The sequence below is a fragment of the Pinus tabuliformis genome, chromosome 2_1 (assembly GCF_031772625.1).
Source record: "Pinus tabuliformis cultivar Carrire ecotype Pingquan chromosome 2_1, CPIR1, whole genome shotgun sequence".
Lineage (NCBI taxonomy): Eukaryota > Viridiplantae > Streptophyta > Pinopsida > Pinales > Pinaceae > Pinus > Pinus tabuliformis.
The window spans coordinates 683,672,730-683,695,014 of NC_142299.1; the positions used below are offsets into that span (position 1 = coordinate 683,672,730).

The window sequence follows — 22,285 nt, forward strand, 5'->3', positions numbered from 1 at the left end:
GTTGTGCAGGATTGTTCAAACAGAAGCCTCACACATTTCCAGTGCACCTCAGGGCACTTTCGGTTATCTAGATCCCCTGTATCATGAGAATTACCACTTCACTGATAAGATTGATGTTTACAGCTTCGTGGTGGTGTTGGTAGAGAACATAACTGCACTGAAAGTAGTAGATTTCTTATGTAAGAAGAGGATTTCTTATGTAAGAAGAACGAGATCAACCTCCTTGCAATAACAAAAATTGGTAAATTGGTGTGTATTACATTTAACATTAAGATTTCTTTTTTCATTTCTTTTCTCATTCAAATTTGGCAATAGTTAGATCACATAACATATCACATTTTTTTCATCTATGCTCTTCTTCCATATGCACTACCAACTTACAACGTTTCTTTGCAGCCTCTGAAAATTCTAAATACTTTCTAGTATTAAAAAAAGACGAAACGAAAAATAAATAAATAAAAAGAAATGAGGAGCCATCGAGCCACTTTTACCGGCTGCCGAGTAACCTCACCGAGCACCCTGCGACTCTCCATCGTTGTCCTTATTCCGCAGCCATCAAGCCTACCAGGTCCGTAGGCCTTCTAAACCCCGCAGCCCATTCAGATAACCAACCTACAATTCAGCGCAGGGCTTCGTGATTCTCAGCCCGATTTCCCCACGCAGCCAGACTTTCCAGCTCTCTTCCTGAGCTATCGAGCCACCCTTTTTTTGTTTCTCTCTCACTCCATGATTTCCACGCAGCCCCTGGACGATTCGGCCTGATACACTCTCAAAGATCCCTGCGTGGGATCACAGTGGCTCTGTGCTGTGTATGTCGGCCTATTCTCCAGCTTCATAGCAAATCACATCGGACGGCCCCTCTCGAGCTCCCCTCTGCGCACGGCTACAGGCATCGGGTCGCCCGTGAGCAGTTGACTCTTTTTGACACAGCTTGATTCAACCCTAGCTCAGCCACCTGTAAACTTACCAGGTAAATTTCGATTCCTCACTGGCAAGCTTAAATTCACTCTCATATTTCCTGAATTTGCGAAACAAATTGATTCATTCTGCGTTAAATTTTGGGATGATTTAAAAACTGGTGTATTAATGCAAAATTACTTGACAACAGATTGAGTTGCGTAGGTAATATTTCATTTACTGAGAACGTGAACAAATATCAACCTAACAACCTGATGCATGAATTCATTTAGGAGATATTTTTTTTTAACACACCAGTTGAGTGATAAGACTTGTCACGGTAATCTGGGGTTAAATCATAGTTGGCCGAATCAAAGATAATAATGATTTCATGGTTATTTTAATGTTCAAGTTCGTATTTATTTGGAACATTGATAATGGAAGAGCATTGCCCTTTGTAGCAGAATCTAGGGCACATTTTACGTTGTTTCTATGTTTTTGAAGCCTAGGGTTTTAGGGTAAAATTTGAATGAACATTTCTATTGTGGTGTGATTACCATCACTTTGATCCATGCAACAACCTTAGATTACTAGTGCAGGGATCAACTGCATTAAACTCTTCATTACACATGGATGAGGAGCAAAATGCGGAAGGAAGCCAGTCCAAGATGCAAGTCTTAAGTAGAAGACAAAGAAGCCATCCAAGCTTTCTGTCCCTGAAGATGGGTGAACCATTCACCTGAAATGTCGGACACCACAATGGAACAACACAGTGTTCTAGAAACTCTCATCATCAAGAAACCATCCAGTCAAGTTGGTGTTGTGCAGAGGCAAGCGCAGAGGTGGAGGCCTGTCTTATACCTACAGGCTATCAATTCCCTCATCTCTACTTATATTCCTATCAAGTAACCCAATATAAAAGTGGACGAAATCCATGATAGGCCATCTTTGATATCCCAACATGTACGTAAGATAAAAGTGAAAACTCTTGCTCATTTGAGTGATCTTTCTATTGAACGTGACAACGTGTTATTATTATTAATATTTGGTGTTGAAAGAAAACAGATGGATTGATATATCAATCAATGGAATCCAACTGTCAGCATTGTACAAGGTTTGAAGTTTGAACCATCAACCTCTACAGTATGAAGAGTTGGGACCAAGCCTTTGTAATTTGAGGTAAACTTACAATATTTACAATGTCTTTAGGAGGTATACTTCAACTAAAAATTTCCATATGATTTTTTTCATATCGTACCAAATTCGAATACAAACTTGGGAACTATGCTTTGTGTTGAAAAATCTATAGGGCAAAAGTTAGGATGATTTCTCTTTACTTGATAACTGTTTGTGATATCTTTTTACTTTTTCTTACTTATTAGCTTCTTCTCTTTATATTATGTTTGTTCTTATCATCAAACAACTACCAAAACATGAAAAACAATAGTACACAAGAACACAGGATATAGGCTGCAAGCCAAGGCCAAAACTTCTCCAACTTGAGAGGAAAACCCCTAAATCTCTTCTCTTCTTATAGATTTTCGAATTGACGAATTCCAAGACCTCTAGACCAAGACTAATACCTTTCCAAGACCAAGTTCGACCTTTCCGATGACGTGCTTCGTTTGTCCAAGTCAAACCCAGTCAAATCTCTTCCAACGACACAACTTCGATTTCCAGCTACAGATTTTCGGCCTCTACTGCAGGTTTGAAATTTTCGACCTTCCCAGCAGCAGCTGTTGCCACACGTGTGAGCTCGATCTAGCCTTCCAAGGGTTCTTCAGACCTTCGCTTGACTTTCTCTAGCTTCTAGGGCTTGAGGATGACCTAATGAGCCTTTCGCTGACCTTCTTCTGCACTTTCTTCAATATCGATCTTGCAACATAAAAACCCTAACCAATAGCAGAAACCCTAGCCTTCCTTCGCATGTGTGAGAGAGAATGAGCCCAAAAACACTTCTTCTTCGTCCTTCTTCTTCACTAGCCTTCTTGTCCTTCTCCTTCGAGTAGATGATGAGAAGTGAGTGAGTGAACAAATGAGGTCGAGTTCCCTCCTTTATATAGGCTTCTAAGGTGGACATGGCTTCTTAGCTGTCAGGCCGACTTGGTCTTGGAAGGTATTTTGACACTTTTAATTACAAAAATAATTCGTTTTGCAAGTTACAATGTACCTGAAGAGGTCTTCAATATAAGATAATGACTCTTTTGACTTCTTGACTTAGGATAAACCCTAGAAGCACTCAATGTGTGCTTGACCTATAAAATAAAAGACCTTGAGCATGAAACCCATGCTCCAAAAATAACAATAATAATAAATTTTCTTTCATTTTACAATATACAAGAATCAAAAGTACATTTCATATTTATGAAGACCGAATCTAGTTACACATTTTTCAACACTCCCTCTTAACTAGGGAGGTATTCATAAATGGTAAATGGACATTCTAAATCTTAAGAGATCTCATTAGAAGAGTCGGATTGGTAACCCATCTGTTTAGCATCATAACAACAAACATTGTCACATAGCAAGGCCTTGACTAACAACTCTATCTCTCCACAAGATCAGAGCACAATGCCAATGAGACCAATGATTTATAGACACCATCATCATTGTCTCTCAAGGCACATACTCCACCCGTGTGTTCACAGAGCATGGCCTTCTTGGACTATTCTTATCTTGGATAGCCAATCCTCAGAGAATATCCGTCCTCGACTACTCTTATCTTGGATGCCCTACCTCATCCTCAAGGAGTATCAGATGCCAGATGTTTACCCTGTTAATTTCTTAGGGCTAAAGTTGCTCCTTGCTTTGATAATTGCATTACATATTTATTCACCCCATAACATTATTATATCAAATGCAATTATGTAGAAAGAACAATATCATCAATAATGTAACAGAAAGAATATTAGAAGAAAAGTAAGTACACATAGAGACACCAAGATTTGGTCTGAGACCAGGGCAAAACCCCACAAGGGGGAAAACACAGAATTCGTCTTCTTCCATTAGATTTCATCGAAAGTTCAATAGAGAGGATCAAAGTACAAATTTCATAAGACTTGTTCACAACTTTGTTTGTGAACAAGTTACATGGATAATGCAACTAATATCAAAATTTCATCATAGAGTTAATAGTGGTTTCACCATATAAATGCCACCACTGAGTTGCAATACTGACATATATATAATTGGGATACTAATGATGCCAATAATGTCGAACATACAACCCTATTACGGAGTGATACCGTACTAATCATACTGCAATGATGTATAATGGTGGACTATGCCAAAGAATGACTGGAATCAACCATTCATATAACACAAAGATACCATTGCAAAACCATAGGGCCATATCATATGAATTGCAGAGGAACTGAACCACGCATGTTGCATAGATATATTATACCGATCTCAGAGATCATAATTTCGACACCATTCATTGGATAGACTACAGAGATTATATCCATCACAAGCATACCATTCAAGACTATTCATCGCATAGTTACTTAAATCACTGGCAAGATTCATTACTGTATGCCATAGCCAGGAGCCAATTGTGAATCTTTCCGAGGCAGTGTCATCAATAGATATATATAGCAATGCGAAGACGATATTCTGTGCTAAGCAAAGTTCTGAAATAAAATGCCAATCGGAGTTCTATTCTGAGATGCCATGCGATGTGATGTATATAGACTATATCACTGTGCCATCCATGCGATGCAATAGAGAAGCTCGATCCACGCAAAGATAACGAGTGATAGATTTATTTAGTGCGAGCCATGAACAAACAAGACCAAGTTGAATCGTCGAGATATATTTAAATCGAATATGTATCGAACCTCCTGAGGCAGATATTTCGTTTGTAGAGATAAAAGCGAACCCAAATAAAAGCAACGCTGCCCAAGTTAGTGCAATGTTAAGAGTGTGATATCCACAGAGATATATCTGAACCACACAATAAAGCAAACCACAAACTTTATCTAAATCACCGATCCATGTTCGTACCATGAGCTATATATCTATATATATAGATAGATAGATATATATTGATGTAGAGATGGATTGAGCCGGAAGCTGACCTGATCTTAGATGGAGGGAATTTTAATTTCAAAATATTTCTCTTTTAATAATAGTATACCCAAGATTTTTTTATTTATTTTTATTTTTGGTTCTTTCTTTTAAATGGATTTCTTAAAAGAAATTCTTCCCGATCCTGCCTCATAATTTAACACTCCCTCTCAGCTAGGGAGGAATTTCCATCATCATCATAAGCCTTATTTTGAATGACATAGCTCAATGTAAGAAGGCAGGCAACTGCATCATCATTTCATCTCATCTCATGCACAATCAAGGTAGGGGAGATCAATCCTCAAACCCTACTAGTCTTGAAGACATATCTCATACCTATATCAATGATACATACATCTCAACCTTTGATCAATAGTTGAAGAATCTCGTTCTAATAGAAGAAGAAGAATCATCATATGGAAGCATCCAACTTCCATCTTATAGCCAATAATCAATACGGTCATCTAAAATAGAATCATCATCGTCATCAAGTCATATCTCGTCTTAGCTCATTTATGCTCATATGCAATTGTTGAACAATATCGAATTTGAAGAAGAATGATCTGACATCATAGGGGAGCACAACTCAACCCACAACAACATCAGAGAGCTTAGCTCAATCTAGAACAACATTAGGGAGCCCTACTCAACCTGGAACCACATTAGGGAGCCCGGCTCAACCCAGAAAACTCTGCCAGCGGGGAGTCAATGCTACAACCCGGGAACCTCGTCATGGGGGAGCTAATGCTACCACCCAGAATCCAATGACAATGAGGAAGGTCCTACGGGACATTCTCACCTCATGTTTGCGACAATGGGGAAGGTCCTATAGGACACTCTCACCCCAAGTTATTTCACATAGGGAAACATCTAGCTACCACCCTATATCCAAAGACAATGGGCGGGATCATACCTACCCCACTGCTTAGGGATCACACTCTATCCCAAAGTCCTTGACAATAGGTGAGATCAACTTACCGGAGGTAAGGATCACACTCTACCCTATTGTCCCTGATCTTCCCATCTTGACCCTTGAGAGTCAGATGGTAGAACACATGCATCCACCAACTTGGGTGAGATCCACCTACTGCAAGGGGTAGGGATCACACTCTATTCCAAGTCCCTCATCCCATCGGCCAGACGAGAGAGGTTATCCCACAGAGTGGGCAGGATGTTAACTGGGGCATACTCTGACTAGGGGGGATCCAAAATCTCACACACCATATCGGTCAAAGGTCCCTCATCCCCAGGAGCCCACCAACTCCATTCCCCACCCTGGGAGCTCAACCAAGGGGGAAGTGCAATGCTTAGTGTTCTCGATCAGCCCAAACCCTTGTTTGAAAGGGTTACATCCATTAATTTGTGTTGCTCTCCAAGGATAAAAAATCAGAGTGCTTGTATCCAGTGCCAACTCAAACAACTTACGAAAGTGTTCAATCACACTGCCTCATACATTACCCATAGCACCAATCTGTTTTTTCCCTGTTCATATGGAACATCAAGTGTCAAAGCAAAAATACATAACATAAAGAAAAAGAATACCATCTTCATCATTACTCCCTCTTACGCAGGGAGGCAGTAGCTTTGAACTAGAGCTTGTCTTCATTCAACAACTTGTTTTAATCTGTGGAGATGTCTCTGACTGAGACTCTATCTAACTTAAAGTGCATGATGTAACTCAAGAATTCAGCTCATCTTGGAAATCCATCAAAACTGTATTTGGAGAGGAGGCTCTTTCGACCATTGTTTTAAGAAACGGCTGTTTCGAAACAGAAACGGCCGGGTTGATCCGAGCCAATACCATTTTCTGTGACCCGGCCTTTGGAACGGTTCGACTGGCCGAGTCAGCCATGACTCTGCTGAGTCATTGAATGACTCGGCCGAGTCATGGCTGACTCGGCCAACTCGGCCGTTTCCGTTATGACTCGGCCGAGTCACAAAAAAACGCCCAGGCACACGTCAAATTGCGATTTAATAAAATTTTAATGGATTTTTAAAGTGTTTTTTGGTTGGTTTGGACTCCAAGCAGTCATATGAATTTGCTAAATGATTTTTGGGGTCCATTTCCCCCTCCCAAACCCTATTTAACACACCCAAGTGCTCTCATTCACTCACAACAATCTTATGCATTTGAGTGAGAGTCTTCTTTGAGAGTTAGTGAGCAGTTCTTGAGCTTGTTTTGGAGCAGCAGTGAGGAGTCTTGGAGGAGCATTGTAGCTGGAGTGAGGAGCTTCTTGGGTAGCCATTTGGAGCAGCATTGAGGAGCTGATTCTTGGAGCAAGCTTGAGGAGGCAGTTTGTGCCTGGAGGTATTTTTTTTCACCTCTATAAATCTGTTTTTGCTTAGTAAATTTTAGGTGCATATCTAGAAAGCTTAGAGAGTGTTTTTTGTCAAATAAATGAACATTGAATCAAGGTTTTTTTTTTTCATTTTCAGATTGTTTGCTTTCATTTCCTAGTCAAAAAATGGCACCTAGAGCAAGAGATCCTGCTTGGGCATATGTTGAAATGGTTGATAGTCAAATGCAATGCAAATTTTGCCATAGGAAAATGAAGGAAGGTCGTGGGGGCATTAATAGGCTGAAACAACACTTGGCAGGGATTAGAGGCCAAATTACCCCATGTACCTCACCAGAAATTGGGGAGATTAGGAAGAATTTGTTGGCCAGCTTTGAGAAATTTAAAGAAGATAAGGCTAGGCAAAGAGACATACAGGCTGAAATTGGGAGGAAGAGGGAGATACAAAAAATGATGGCTGCCAACCCCCATTATGATTTTGAGGGTTCTTCCTCTATCCCTTAAACTGATACATCCAACCCTTTCCGATATGTTCCTCCCTCTTTTGGTTCTGTTCAAGATAAGGGAAAGGGTAGAATGAAAAAGGGTGATGTGACTATCAAAAGTTATTTCACTCCCTCCTCTCCATCAGATGCACATGGTCCTGAAGTTAGTAAAACTCAAATGCAGCCCACTTTAGATGACCATTGGAAGAAAGAATTGAGGGAGACTGCTTGTGAGTACATAGCTAGATGGTGGTATGATGCTGATATCCCCTTTAATGCTGCTCGTTCACCATATTATGAGCCTATGTTTGATGCCATACATGCTGCTGGAAAAGGCTTCAAAGGCCCTACTATGCATGAGCTAAGGGGGTTTCGTTTGCAGAAAGAAATTCAATCCATTAATGAGTATTTGCAAGAGTTCAGGGACTCATGGGCAAGAACAGGGTGTACCATCATGTCAGATGGATGGACTGATCAAAGAAACCGTACCATCATAAACTTTCTTGTCTTCTGCCCACAGGGAACCATGTTTTTAAAATCAGTTGATGCATCTGATAAGGTAAAAGATGGCCACTTGTTGTTTCAGCTATTGGATCAGTTTGTTGAGGAGGTGGGGGTGGCTAATGTTGTTCAAATCATCACAGATAATGCCTCTAACTATGTTCTTGCTGGTAAACTGTTAGAGGAAAAACACAAGACCATCTTTTGGACCCCATGCGCTGCACATTGCATAGACCTCATGCTTGAGGATATTGGAAAATTAGATTGGGTCAAAAACACTATAGATCATGCCAAAAGCATAACAAAATTTATCTACAATCATACATTGGTTTTGAGCCTCATGAGGAAACACACTGGGGGCAAGGATATTATTAGGCTTGCCATCACTAGATTTGCTACACATTTTTTGACATTGCAATGTATGCTTTCCCAACATAGAAACTTGCAAAAGATGTTTTCCAGTGATGAATGGAATCAAAGCAATTGGTCTAACAAACCGGAAGGCAAAGAATTGAAAAGGAAAGTCCATGAAGAAACTTTTTGGAGAAAGGCAGCAGAGATTGTGAAGCTTGCTGAGCCACTAGTTAAGGTGTTGCAGTTGGTGGATGGGGAAAGGTTGGCTATGGGCTTCATTTATGAGGCTATGGATCAAGCAAAGGAGCAAATAAAGACGATATACAAGGATAGAGTGGCAAAATATGGGCCCATTTGGGCAATCATTGGTGAAAGATGGAACAATCAACTCCATCGCCCTATACATGCAGCTGGGTATTTTTTGAACCCACGGTATCATTATAAAGCTAAGGAGTTAGGAGCTTTGAGGGGGGAGGTCAGAGATGGACTGATTGATTGCATTGATCGCATGATCCCATTGGAATCTGATCAGCTGGAGATACACCGATAGGCCAATATCTTCAGCAATGCATCAGGTACCTTTGGGAAGAACCTAACAAAGAATGCAAGAGAAGCAGATGAGCCAGGTAAACAAAAATTTCAATTTTCAGATTCTTAATAGTTTTACTTTTTTTTTTTAAAGTTTGTTAAATCGTTTATAATTTGAAAGTTAGATATAATTTGTAATTTTGTTGAGCTAACTCATTACACTCCTATGTTTTTTGTAGCACAATGGTGGGAGGCCTTTGGTGGCCATTGTCCTGAATTGCAAAGGTTTGCAATTCGTATTTTGAGTCAAACTTGCAGTGCATCTGGGTGTGAGCGCAATTGGTCTGTCTTTGAGAGAATTCACACAAAGAAGAGAAACCATTTGGATCAAAAACGATTAAATGATCTAGTTTATGTCCAATACAACCTTCGGCTCAGACGAAACCATTTGCTGAACAAAAGACCTGATTCAGATCCCATTGTGTTGGAAGACATTGATCCAACATCAGATTGGGTAGTGGAGAGTCGTCCATCAGAGTTTGATCCTGATGAGGATCTTGATTTAGATTTAGATATGGAGACATTAGTTGAACTTGAACATGTTGTTCAACTTCAGCCTGTTCAGTTGAATGCAAGCAAGGACTCCAATTGTAGGTGCTTCCTTTGCTCAGCCACGACAGAAGCGCAGCCGCATATCTACTCTATCTCAGCTTGCATCTGCTGCAGTTGCATAGCCTGCTAGTGGTACCACTTCTACAGTTGCAGTTGGAGATGATGATGATGAGGAGGAGCCATGGGGCCCCCTGTCTGACTCCGATGATGATGATCCAGAGATTGATCGACATTATCTTGGCTCCTCTGGCAGTAGCTACTAGCTAGTAGTACTGTAGTACTAGTACTGGAGTCTGGTCACCGTCTCAGTTTACTTTTGTTGTAGAGGCCATTTCTAGCCTCCTTGGTTATGTGTTTTTTGTTTTGAGTCTTTGATCATGTATGACAGTTGACTATGTATTGCCATTGGGTACCATTTTGATATAATGGATTGGTTCATGAGCCTACTTTGATTATATGTTGTCTTCCATCTATATTATAATGCTGTGTGTTTGCAAACATGAATGAAAATCTTTAAAATTATGTTTAAAATCTTAAAAATTATGTTATTTTTATAAAAAAAATAAATATTTAATGTAATTTTTACAACGACCGAGTCATTGAAATCGAGCCGGCCGAGTCATTACCGTTTCGGAGTCGGAGTCGGAGTCGATCCTCGGCCGAGTCGGAGTTTTAAAACTATGCTTTCGACTGCATTAATGTAGCCCATCATGCCAAGCATACTTCTCTTTACATGGAAGCCCTCATCGTCTCCTTGCTCCTTCTGGCACTGAATACTGAAGTGGTCTATTCCTGTCATAAATAAGTTGTTAATGCATATAATCAAATATCAAAGACATACCGACAACCTAAAGAGAGGTAGATGTCTGCATCAGAAGATCATTAGTCCAAATATGCTAAGACCAGAGGGCTTGCTCAAAACCATATGGGACTTTCTCCCATCTTCACATTTTGAACCACAAACATTGCTTCATTCTGCAATCATAATCTTCGACCGTAGATAATAATAGGTGTTGGGATCTCATTAGGGGTTTCTTCCTCTGAATGGGAAGCCTCTTCAACCATCAATCAAGACATCAACCTGTCTTACATCTTACTTTGCATGATAAGCTGCAACCTTCACACCAGACTTGCTAAGAAATTTTGCTATCATTTCTGTCTATTATCTTGTGGGTGTGTATATGATACTTGGACACCATCCTAGTATAGGGTGTTCCTCACCCGATACAGTTTCAAAAGACCCACTTTCTGGTTCTAAATGGCAGTCTTCTTTGAAAACAGATACTTCAAATTCACCAAATGTCACACCAAAGTCTTCACCCATATGCTCATCAGCCTCATCCTCAAGGTATTCGACTGTCATACTGTGACCTTTACAAGTATCTCCTCCATCTTTTATTAAACAGGTGTTTGCAATTATATCATCATCATCATCAGTCTCCTCTTCATCACTGTCTAATTCATTTGAGGATGTTTCATTTGAATCAAAATCAATTTCGCTTGCAGATTTCTAGTTCCTGTTTATAGAATCCTTTTGAAAATCAACTCTTGCTTTGATATTCTTTTACGGGGCTCCTCGTCGAGTATAACTATCAATTATATCTTGAAAATCCACTTTATAAGATGATGGACAAGTGGTCTGGCTATGATGCACGGAGAACCTCAAATTTGGTCTGAAAAGCGATGTTAGAACTATTTTTGTGTCTGGCTTTATGCCCAGAGAATTCATAATATCTTCTCGAACGTGCTCTTTGTCTGACTCAACGTTGCTTGCCTGGAATTTTTCTCTCAGTACAGACAAGCGCTTGTAATCAGGTCGAAAATCATGACCCCATTTTGATACACAATGAACTTCGTCAATAGCAAAAGAGTAATAGTAATACCACGACTTGCTGCAAGCTTCTGTAATGACCCAATTACTCGTAGAAGTGTCTCTGGACAGACATAAATAATGCCATACATGCCTGCCACAACTCTATCCTAAATGCTTTTGTCAACTTGCCCTGAACCAAGGAAACAAGTAGAAACTCCATTCTTGCCAGCTTCAAGCATTGATCATGCATAAGGTTAATTAATGGAGATACTACCGCTACAACTTTCCCAGTCAATAATGCAGGAAGCTGGAAGCAAAGGGATTTGCCTGAGTCTGTTGCTGCAAGAACGAGGCAGTCTTGATGACATGCTTATGCCTTCAAAGCCTCTTTCTGAAAGCACTTCAATTCTTTATAGCCAAAGCGCTGTTGTATAAGAGTTTCTGCTTTCTGTTCCCAATCCAGTTGTGTGTCTTGTAAAGGATCAGTGTGTAAACTGCTGCCACGGAATTCATCTTGAAACAAATGCAGTTGCCTAGTATCATTTCCGGCTACATAACTGGAGGATAAATTTTCACAACTGTCCACAGATCCAAACTCATCATGTCTTCCAGTGGGTTTGAATTTCTCTGTAATCAGAGATTGCTTTGTTGCATAAAAACCACTACGAGAGCCATGATTTTTTCTAACATCACATTCTTCTCTAGAATGACTGTTGGGCAAATTATTTTGACCATTCTTCATACTATTCCAATCTCTCCTAGCAATAGCAGGATTGCCTGCCAAAATGAAATCTATGGCATCACTTATTGACTGCCCAACAACTTCTACTGCTTCCAATGCAGCACTGAATTCAAAACCCATAGAAATCAATTCAGCAAGCACTGCATCCTTAGATAAAACGTTTGCCTGTTCCATGTCACAATGCTGCAGGTTTTCCATATCTACAAAGGTTTGGTCTGATTACACTTCCTGGGCAATGCATCACAGGAAGCGTGATATTTTTGTAGTGGAAGAAATTCTGTTTGCTTCCACTTCGTCTGACTTTGCCGCGCTCTTCGTCTTAGTTTCCTGTCAATCGACAGAAGAGAGCTGGGGGCTTCAAGTCTTCAAGCCTTCATTATCTCCAAGCCATACTTTAGGGGTTTCTTTCAAAGCCTAATCTTATGCTATCCACCAAGCCCTAACAAGGGTGCCTAGGGTTTCCTTCAAACCATAGGATTCTTTTAAGTTTCCGCCATCTTTACTTGCTTCCATTAACGATGTCTTCATAGGGGTGATATTCATGACTTTTCTTCAGCCCAACTCTGATACCATGTTAAATTTCTTAGGGCTAAAGTTGTTCTTTGCTTTGATATTTGCATTACATATTTATTCACCCCATAACATTATCATATCAAATGCAACTATGTAGAAAGAACAATATCATCAATAATGCAACGGAAAGAACATCAAAAGAAAAGTAAGTACACATAAAGACACCAAGATTTGGTTGGAGACCAGTGCAAAACCCCACAAGGGGGAAAACCCAAAATTCTTCTTCCATTAGATTTCATCGAAAGTTCAACAGAGAGGATCAAAGTACAAATTTCATAAGACTTGTTCACAACTTTGTTTGTGAACAAGTTACATGGATAATGCAACTGATATCAAAATTTCATCATACAGTTAATAGGGGTTTCACCATATAAATACCACCACTGAACTGCAATGCTGCCATATATATAATTGGGATACTAATGATGCCAATAACGCTGAACATACAACCCTATTGCTGTGTGATACCGTACTGATCATACTGCAATCATGTATAATGGTGGATTGTGCTGAAGAATGACTGGAATCAACCATTCATGTAACACAGAGATACCATTGCAAAACCATAGGGCCATATGATATGAATCTCAGAGGAACTGAACCACGCATGTTGCAGAGATATATTATACCGATCTTAGAGATCATAATTTCAACACCATTCATTGGATAGACTGCAGAGATTATATCCATCGCAGGGTTACCATTCAAGACTATTCATCACATAGTTACTTAAATCACTGACAAGAATCATTACTGTATGCCATAACCGAGAGCCAATTGAGAATCTTTCTGAGGTAGTGTCATCGATAAATATATATAGCAATGCGAAGACGATATTCTGTGCTAAGCAAAGTTCTGAAATAAAATGCCAAGTGAAGTTCTGTTCTGAGATGCCACGCGATGCGATGTATAGAGGCTATATCACTGTGCCATCCATGCGATGCTATGAGATCATATTACTGTGCCACCGATGTGATATATAGAGACCAGACCATGGTGCCATCCATGCGATGCAATAGAGAAGCTCGATCCATGCAAAGATAATGAGTGATAGATTTATTAAGTGTGAGCCATGAACAAGCAGAACCAAGTTGAACCGTAGAGATATATTGAAATCGAATATGTATCGAACCTCTTGAGACAAATCTTCCTTTTGTAGAGATAAAAGCGAACCCAAATAAAAACAGTGATGCCTAAGTCGATGTTAAGAGCGTGATATCCACAGAGATATATCCGAACCACACGATAAAGCAAACCACAAACTTTATCTAATTCACGGATCCATGTTCGGACCATGAGCTATGAAGCTCTATATATATATATAAATTGATGTAGAGACTTCTAGATGGATTGAGCCAGAAGCCGACTTGACCTTGGATGGAGGGAATTTTAATTTGAAAATATTTCTCTTTTAATAATATTATACCCAAGTTTATTTTTATTTTTGGTTCTTTCTTTTAAATGGATTTCTCGGAAGAAATTCTTCCCGATGCTACCTCATAATTTAACATACCCAATCCTCCATTCTGCCTTCCCATGTGAAGACAAGTATGATGTGTCTATCTCTCCCTCTCAACTAGGGAGGATATATCAACTAAACCAAGCTTGTCTTTCAAATATACAAGCTTCTTATTAGGAAGAAATTTTGTCAATATGTCAACTACCTGCTCATCGGTGTAGATATACTATAGCTGCAACACACTATCTTGCACTAGCTTTCAAATGTAGTGATACTTGTTGTTTATATGTTTTGTCTTTCCATGAAACACTGGGTCTGCAGACAATCTTATAAAACTGGTGTTATCACAATGTATCATTGTAGGGCCCTTTGGTCCTTCAAACAAGTTGGACAACAACTTCCACAACCATACAACTTCTTTGCTTACTTGGTGTTCAATAGCCCTATTATCTATACAACAAGACATACTTGAAAATAATGATATTATTTCATGGAGCTTTATATGTTTAGCTCTTTACAACATTTACAATATTTTACGCACTTGCTTCAATCATCAGATAAAAGTATGGTAGGCATCGAGTTATAATTCAACGATTTTTTTCAATGGTCCTCTTTGCATTCTTCAGATGCTCTAGGCATGTCTAGACCAACTTGGCTTGTTCTTTTCCAATGTTGCTATGTTAAGCCCTTTGTTCCCTCAGTGAACATTTTGTGGCTCATTGTTTCTGGGCACACCCCCAATGTGCTTCTGACTCCAATAAGCTATGTTCATGAGTAAGAAACCCAATTTATTTTCTGGCCTTCCCTTCTCTGCTTCTCAGTCCCTCGGGCCATCCAGTTACTCCCTCTTCGTTCAGTCACTCACCTTCCAAGTTTAGGCATCCCCTTCTCTGTTTCTGAGTCCCTCGGGCGATCCATCCCTTGGCAAGGCTTCCTCACATCAAAAGGATCTCTAATCCAAGGCATATCCCTACCTCCAAAACTATCATATAGGTCATAGCATGCTTCATGGTGGTAAATAGGCACCTTTGAGGACTAGTGTCCCACAATGGCTCTGTTCCTGAAATCTTTGACTTTAACATATTGTTATCATTCCACCTCGTTAATTTCATTCATTTGAATGGGCGACCCCATATCCTTTCCTACACCATGGGCACACAGGTTTCATGAGACTCATCATGAGGGAATGTGATAATTTTTAAATCATACCTCATTAGAAATTTATTCATGAGGTGAACTTGGAATTCTACTTTAATTCCTATCATGACAAAACCAGGTTAGCTCATAACCCAAACCATCATAAATCAAAATATTGAATTTAGATTCATAATTTAAAAGTTCAAAAATTAATGAAATATTGATACTTATCTTAATTTGCTCCTCACTACTTGGTTTACACATGCTAGATTGGTTTCCCATCCTAGCAAGCATGCTAGATCGGTTTCACTTGGTCTTTGACTCAAGTCACCAAGGGCAGAGCGAAAGCGAAGTTCTTTTGGTCTGAATCCCAAAAGAAGGAATTTGTGGAGTTGAAGCATCACATCTACTTTGCACCAGTGCTCAGATTACTAGACCCGCAACAACTGTTTGGAATTGAGACAGATGCCTTTGACTATGCTATTGATGTATTTTTTAGCCAATAGGGGCATCCAATGGCATATCAAAATGAGACACTTTGATATACCATTCGAAAGTATCCCACCTATGACAAAGAGATGTATTCCATTGTGTAGGCACTAGGCCCACCGACAATGGAAGCATTACATTTTGGGGAAGGAAACGATCATCCACATAGACCACCGACCCCTTGTAGTTCATACAAACACAAGGAAAGTTGCAAAACGATTGCCATAAGAAATGGTCCACATATCTGCAATAATTCCATTTGAACATTAAGTACAGAAGGGAAACACCAATAATGTTGTAGACTGCCTCAGTCGATCGCCGGTTATGGCACTGACCACTGTGCTCGACTCTTGTGGACAAGAGACTTTGGGATGGCCGCATCTTTACAAGAGTGATCCAGAATTCGACACCACATACTAGGTGCTCTTGGAAGGCAAGCAAGTTCCAAACTTTCACCTCTAGGACACACTGTTATGTGACCTGGAACACCTCAGTGTTCCTTTAAGCAAGCATGCCAAGATGATTTGGGTGACGCACTACAGTCGGGTCACTGGACATTTTGGGGTAGAAAAAACAGTGGCAGTGATATAGAAGTATTTTTATTAGCTGAACCTTCAATAGGATGTTGGGAAGTATATCAGATCCTACACTACCTGCGCCATTACCAAACCTACAATCAAGAAGCAGGGCATGTATACTCCTCTGCCTACTCCTAGCTAGCCTTGGGAATCCATTTCCATGGATTACATGCCGAGCCTTCCTTCTACCAAGCATGGCAACCACTGTGTTTTCGTGGTCGTCGACAGATTCCCTAAGATGGCTATTCTGATGGCCTACAAGAAGAGTATCACAACATAAGCCACTGCCAAACTCTTCTTTGAATGAGTATGGGTACATTTTGGGATCTTGCAATCCATTATATCAGATCAAGACAACATGTTCCTAATTACGTTCTAGTTAATCCTATGGTCATTGTTGGATATCAAGCTCACTAAGTCCATGACCTTCCACCCCCAAATTGATGGCCAAGCAAAGGTCGTCAACAGGATGGTCATACACATCATGTGCATGTACAACTTGAAGCATCCACGCACATGGGACAAATGCCTCCCCTATGTCCAACACGACTACAACAGAGCTCTCCATAGCTCAATTAACAACAACCATTTTCAAATGGGGTTAGGATTCCAGCCACTATGTCCCATTGATGTTGCCATACCATTTGCAGCTACTCAGGCAGATTCGACTCATGTCCAGTCTGAAGCTGACAAAGCTACCAACTTCATTGAACACATTAAGTACATCTTCTAGCAGGTCCATGACATATTGGGCAAAGCCAATGTTAAGTAAAAACATTGTCATGACCAACATCGGGTGCCACACAAGTTCCAGGTGGGTGAAAATGTTTGGTTACATTTTAGAAGGAGCACTTCGCTGGGGCCCAGCACAAGCTTCGCCCGCTCTGATATGGGCCTTACACTATCATGAAGGCTATAGGAGACAATGCTTTCGAGCTCAACATTCCAACGTTCCTTGGCTTGCACCCACTATTCAATGTGGACCAATTGCGTCCATATTTTCCCTCATTGTTGGACGCATCAGACATTGTTGAGCAATTGACACCAACAGAGCTCAAGCCTCATTGTATTAAACAGGCCACGACTAATAGGATCATGGACACATAGATAAACAAAACTCGCCAACAGAGGATTTAACTATATCGAGTTGTCAAAGTAGGCCAATTCCTTCACCAGGGCCACTGGCTCACAAGGGACTAGGTTCAACAGAAATTTCCTCACCTCATGGAGGTTCTGCATGCAATGGGGACCATTGCATCCTAAGGGGGAGGACTGATCCATGGGGATATTGGTGGCCTCCCGCTGATTCCACCTAGACCTCTAGCTGGTTTCATCAGTTTCCTTGATTATAACACACTTTACTATTTTTAGCAGTTTTTCGCGTCTTGAACTTCCAGAGTTGTTTTGAACCCCTAAAACAAGGCCATAACAGGAAGGGCTTGCCAAAAATATTGTAGTACTCAGAGAGATCTTCCTAACAAGGTACCATATGTGCCAAACAAAGATCATATGACCAAGTTACGAACCCGGGAAGTTGGTTGTCCAACTAACCCCAATGGGGCCCACAAAATTTTGGTGTTTCGTCTCCTAGGGTTAGGGTTTTGGTTGTTTAGGGTTTTCCCTTTGTTGTTCAATAATAAAAAGGCCTTTGAGCCCCACTGTAACACAGGTCAGACGTATGTAGCTGCCACATCTCTTCTCAAAGATAAGCTAGCATCACTTGAACTAGTTTATTTCCATTATGCTTGTAACAAATTTTCAGTACTTTCTTATTAATGAATTGAAGTTCTGTTTTCACTGTATCTCTGTGTTTCTGTTCATATTTATATTTCATTTCGTTCCTTCATAAATCTCGATCGAAGTGTCCACTTTTGGAGTCATGGTGCTCCACACTTTGCTGATTTTTGGAGTCACCACAATGACTAAGAATGGCCCCAGGATTGTCTTATTTCCATATATGATATTTATTTCTGCATTTGTATGCTAACATGGCACATAGTCACAATGAGTATGGGGTTCTATCCATTTATTTCTCTTCTATTATTTGTGCTTTTATTTATTATACTGATTTGAAATTTTTACTTGTAATCTGGCACATAGACACAGGCATAACAATGGCTTCCAGGTCAAAAGCAATGCTTAAGAACCTATTTCAAAAAAGTAAAGGGGAAGGTGTGAGTGCTGAAGCTATAGAAGCATGGAAGAAAGCACTCCCTAACAATAAGTGCATTATGGGTCGGGCTAAGAGAGGGCTTTATGGAGGTCGCCACATTCAGTTCGGCAACCAAATCAGTGAAGATGGTGGCAACAAGTAATTTTTTTTCCCCATGGATTACATTGTTTGTGGAAATATCTCCGTACATATATTTGTTGTTGTACAGGTATGAGATTAGATCTTGTTTGCCTATTCATTGTAGAATACAAACTTTCTGTCATGCACTCCTTGAAAATTTCTGCTTAGGCTACTAATTCAGTAGAAACTGTGATGTGGAGTTGTCTGAAACTGAGAGAAAGAAACCCCTTGTCTGTATGCCTTATTATCAATTTGTTGGCATTTTAATCTGAGATCAATCTTTTCACATTAAACATGTACGAGCCAATGTTTACCTTTAGAAATGTAGTTGCATAAGGAACCATACGTTAATTTCTACTGATTTTTACACTGTTTAATTCATGTTAATGTGTATGTAGATTGCAGTATATACAGTGGACCGTGAAATGAAAGATCAAAATGCTCAACGTGTTAAAATGCCCCAAAATTAATGACCACTACTGAAAGTGTTTAGCATAAAATGTAAAAGGATTTAATTTCAACACTGTAGATTTAATTTTCATTAAATGATGAGTTTGTTACTACTTACAATCAAAGTTCAATACTTATGAAACAAATACTTACCTTTCAAGAGTTCAAAATTCACTCATGATTCACGGCTGAAAGTCAATCACTTCTATAGCTATCTTCCTCCGTCAATATTTTGATAAATCAGCACGTGTTTTAACTTTTCACTGCTATTTGCTAATGCATATTGTGAAAGTTGGGTTGAGTAGGATTGGATATGTGTGTGTGAGACAGAGAGAGTGGGGGTGGAGGAAGGGACATTTCCTTGTAAATTCTCAGTGACAAGAGTCTGATGTTTGCTTGTGGCTTTGGCTGGCAGGACAAGGCGAACGTGGAAGCCTAATGTACAGGAGAAGCGGCTGTTTAGCTTGATTCTTGACAGATTTATTCGAATTAAAGTTACAACACATACACTTCGGTGCATTGATAAAGCTGGGTGCATTGATGACTACCTGTTACAGATGCCGATTCACAAGCTTGATAACGAACTTGCTCTTTTTTGGAAGGTAAAGATCCAGCAACAATATGAGAAATTGAGTAAAATGGAGGTTGGTTTCTTTCCACCTGAAGAAGAGAAGAAGCTGGCAGAAGCTTTTGAAAGGGTTAAAATTGCCAGGAAGGCTTCAAGAGCTGAAAATAGGGAAAAGAACCGCCTTAATACAAATACAGAAATCAGTAATGGGGTTGAAACTGGCATCCAAAATGCCATATTAGATAATAGAGAGGGAACAGAGTCAAGTGTGGCAAATGATGGGCAGAGCCTTGGTGATTTCAAGGGTCAGCCCACATAAGTTTGCAATAGAAAGCTCCAAGGTTAAAGAATTTTTATTATAAGTTAATCGAGGTTGCTCTTTCTGCATAGAGTTAGCAGGTGTCGTCTGGCACATTTTTCCTGCCTGAAATAAAATATTAATAAAAATCTTTTTTTTTTTCTCAAATTAGAAAAGTGTATGGGGGGGACAAGTGGGAGAATGGAACACATCTAATTTCTGTTGATCTTGTACCTTTCTTTTTTCCCTTCAAATTCTTGCAAAGGAAAATGATTAAATGGGCTTGTTACTTTCATACAGTGCTGCCTTTTTCTTGTGTGGCCCCAAAATGGAAAAATATATTGCAATATTTATGGCGTACTACTGTTTTATATTAGATGCTGAGGGACAATAAGATAACATTGAGTTGCTAAGAAGTTGAAATTTTTACACAATGCATATGTAGTGGAATCATTCTCCTAAATTTTACTGTTTTGGAGTCATCTTATCCTGTTTAGATTCTAAATTCTACCTGGTATGGTACCGATGTCTGTTTTCCTTACCACTGATATCCTTATTTATATTGCTCTTGCATTTCCATGCATTTCCAAGCAGGGAAAGGTGTATCAATTCAGTGTCTTTTCTTGTAAATGGTTCAATAGATTTAACATTTGGGTTGACCTCTTCCAGTGAGGCTACTGACATCATCAAGTTTCCTTTATGAGCTAATGATAACACCTTATCCAAAATTAATTCCACCATTTCTTTCATTATTGTACACTTTTTTTTTCTTGCTCCGATTTCTTGAATTAGTTGGTAGAGCCTCAATTTATGGCATTTATACCAAAATTTCTTGAAAGGTCTTTATAACACTTACGCTTTTCCTTATCTTTATTTTCTGAATTTTCCTCTACATGCTTTCATGTGAACTTGCAATTGATGTACAATTCATGTATGCAAATCCTTGAATCCTTCTCTTTGTTTTCAAAGCACAAATACCAACTCTGGCATGGTTTTGACCATGTGCTAAAACTGATCTGGAATGGATCATTATATATTTTGTCATCTACCTTGGTATTTTCTGGGCGTTAAAACTGGGGGAATTGGTTTGCAGGGCCCATTTTCTTGGGCAGGTCCCAATTTGGAAATTTGTGATTTGGAACCTTATTGAGTCATTTTGAGGCATCAAACAACATTAGGATAAACTTGCCACATTAGGATAAAAGAAAGCTAGTAAAATACAAAAAGAAAAATGCAACTAACAATATTAAGAAGCTTTGAACTGAATTTATATACAATTAAGACAACGCTCAAGGAAATACATACACACTGAAGAAATATTGGCGGCCCAAATATTATGATTCATATCTTATACAACTTAGTGCCCATTACATATCTCTAATTAATATGCAACAGATAATATTCCTACCATAGGGTACCCTTATCATACAATTAAGACAATGCTCAAGGAAATACATACACACTGAAGAAATATTGGCGGCCTTAATATTATGATTCATATCTTATACAACTTAGTGCCCATTGCATATCTCTAATTAATATGCAACAGATAATATTCCTACCATAAAGTACACTTATCATACAATTAAGACAATGCTCAAGGAAATGCATGCACAATGCACATTATACATGGGTTGGTTAGATTAGTGTTTGAAACAAAATTATGGCTGATATTCTTTGCTTTACACACGAGTTCATCAAAGCAAGTTCTCTAGTCATCCTACCAAGAGCTCAAGTGTACTTGGACTGGTGTGGACAAATTGCCTTCTGCGTGCCTTACAGAGCCCATCAGAATAAATGGACGGATATAATAGCAAGTCTTTATCACCAGTCATTGTGGTGTCCATGCAATCACCCAGTGATAGCAAGATTTTATTTCCTGCCAGAACTGGTAAAGGCTGACCCTTAGTCACCCTACCAAAAATAGTGGGATGAACTAGATTCCCTCAATATCTCGGCAAGAATACACTCTTTCATGCTAGAAACAGTAATTTAAAGAATAGGAGAGCCTTTTGCACATTGCATAGCCTCAGAATGCTTATCCAGATTGTTCCATTTAATACCCATTGTTTCTTGGTCTACATTTTCCTTTTCCCTACAGGTGAATGACACTATTACATGAAGAAGAATTATGAAATGCATG

General features: G+C 39.4%; 1 protein-coding gene and 1 pseudogene across 2 annotated transcripts; one reads left to right on the plus strand and one right to left on the minus strand.

The window, feature by feature from the left end:
- Positions 1 to 494: 494 nt before the first annotated feature.
- Positions 495 to 20,502, plus strand: LOC149202450 (Ribosomal L28 family). 2 transcript variants are annotated; one of them, XM_089403174.1, is made up of 3 exons: positions 495 to 970; positions 18,640 to 18,844; positions 19,692 to 20,502. In XM_089403174.1, the coding sequence occupies exons 2-3, from the start codon at positions 18,648 to 18,650 to the stop codon at positions 20,161 to 20,163; spliced, it is 669 nt and encodes a 222-aa protein (XP_089259300.1). In that variant the 5' UTR covers positions 495 to 970; positions 18,640 to 18,647; the 3' UTR covers positions 20,164 to 20,502. The 2 variants fall into 2 exon arrangements, with proteins under 2 accessions (XP_089259300.1, XP_089259299.1); XM_089403173.1 differs by having other exon boundaries at positions 496 to 970; positions 18,634 to 18,844.
- On the minus strand, positions 10,562 to 12,542 carry LOC149202451 (ATP-dependent DNA helicase Q-like SIM pseudogene; annotated as a pseudogene).
- Positions 20,503 to 22,285: the final 1,783 nt, after the last annotated feature.

What these genes read in the sequence shown, in the direction of transcription:
- LOC149202450 (XM_089403174.1), top strand. Translation starts at nt 18,648, where the DNA reads ATGGCTTCCAGGTCAAAAGCAATGCTTAAGAACCTATTTCAAAAAAGT. An exon ending in AGTGAAGATGGTGGCAACAA is followed by an intron (nt 18,845 to 19,691) that starts GTAATTTTTTTT and finishes TTTGGCTGGCAG; the next exon opens with GACAAGGCGAACGTGGAAGC.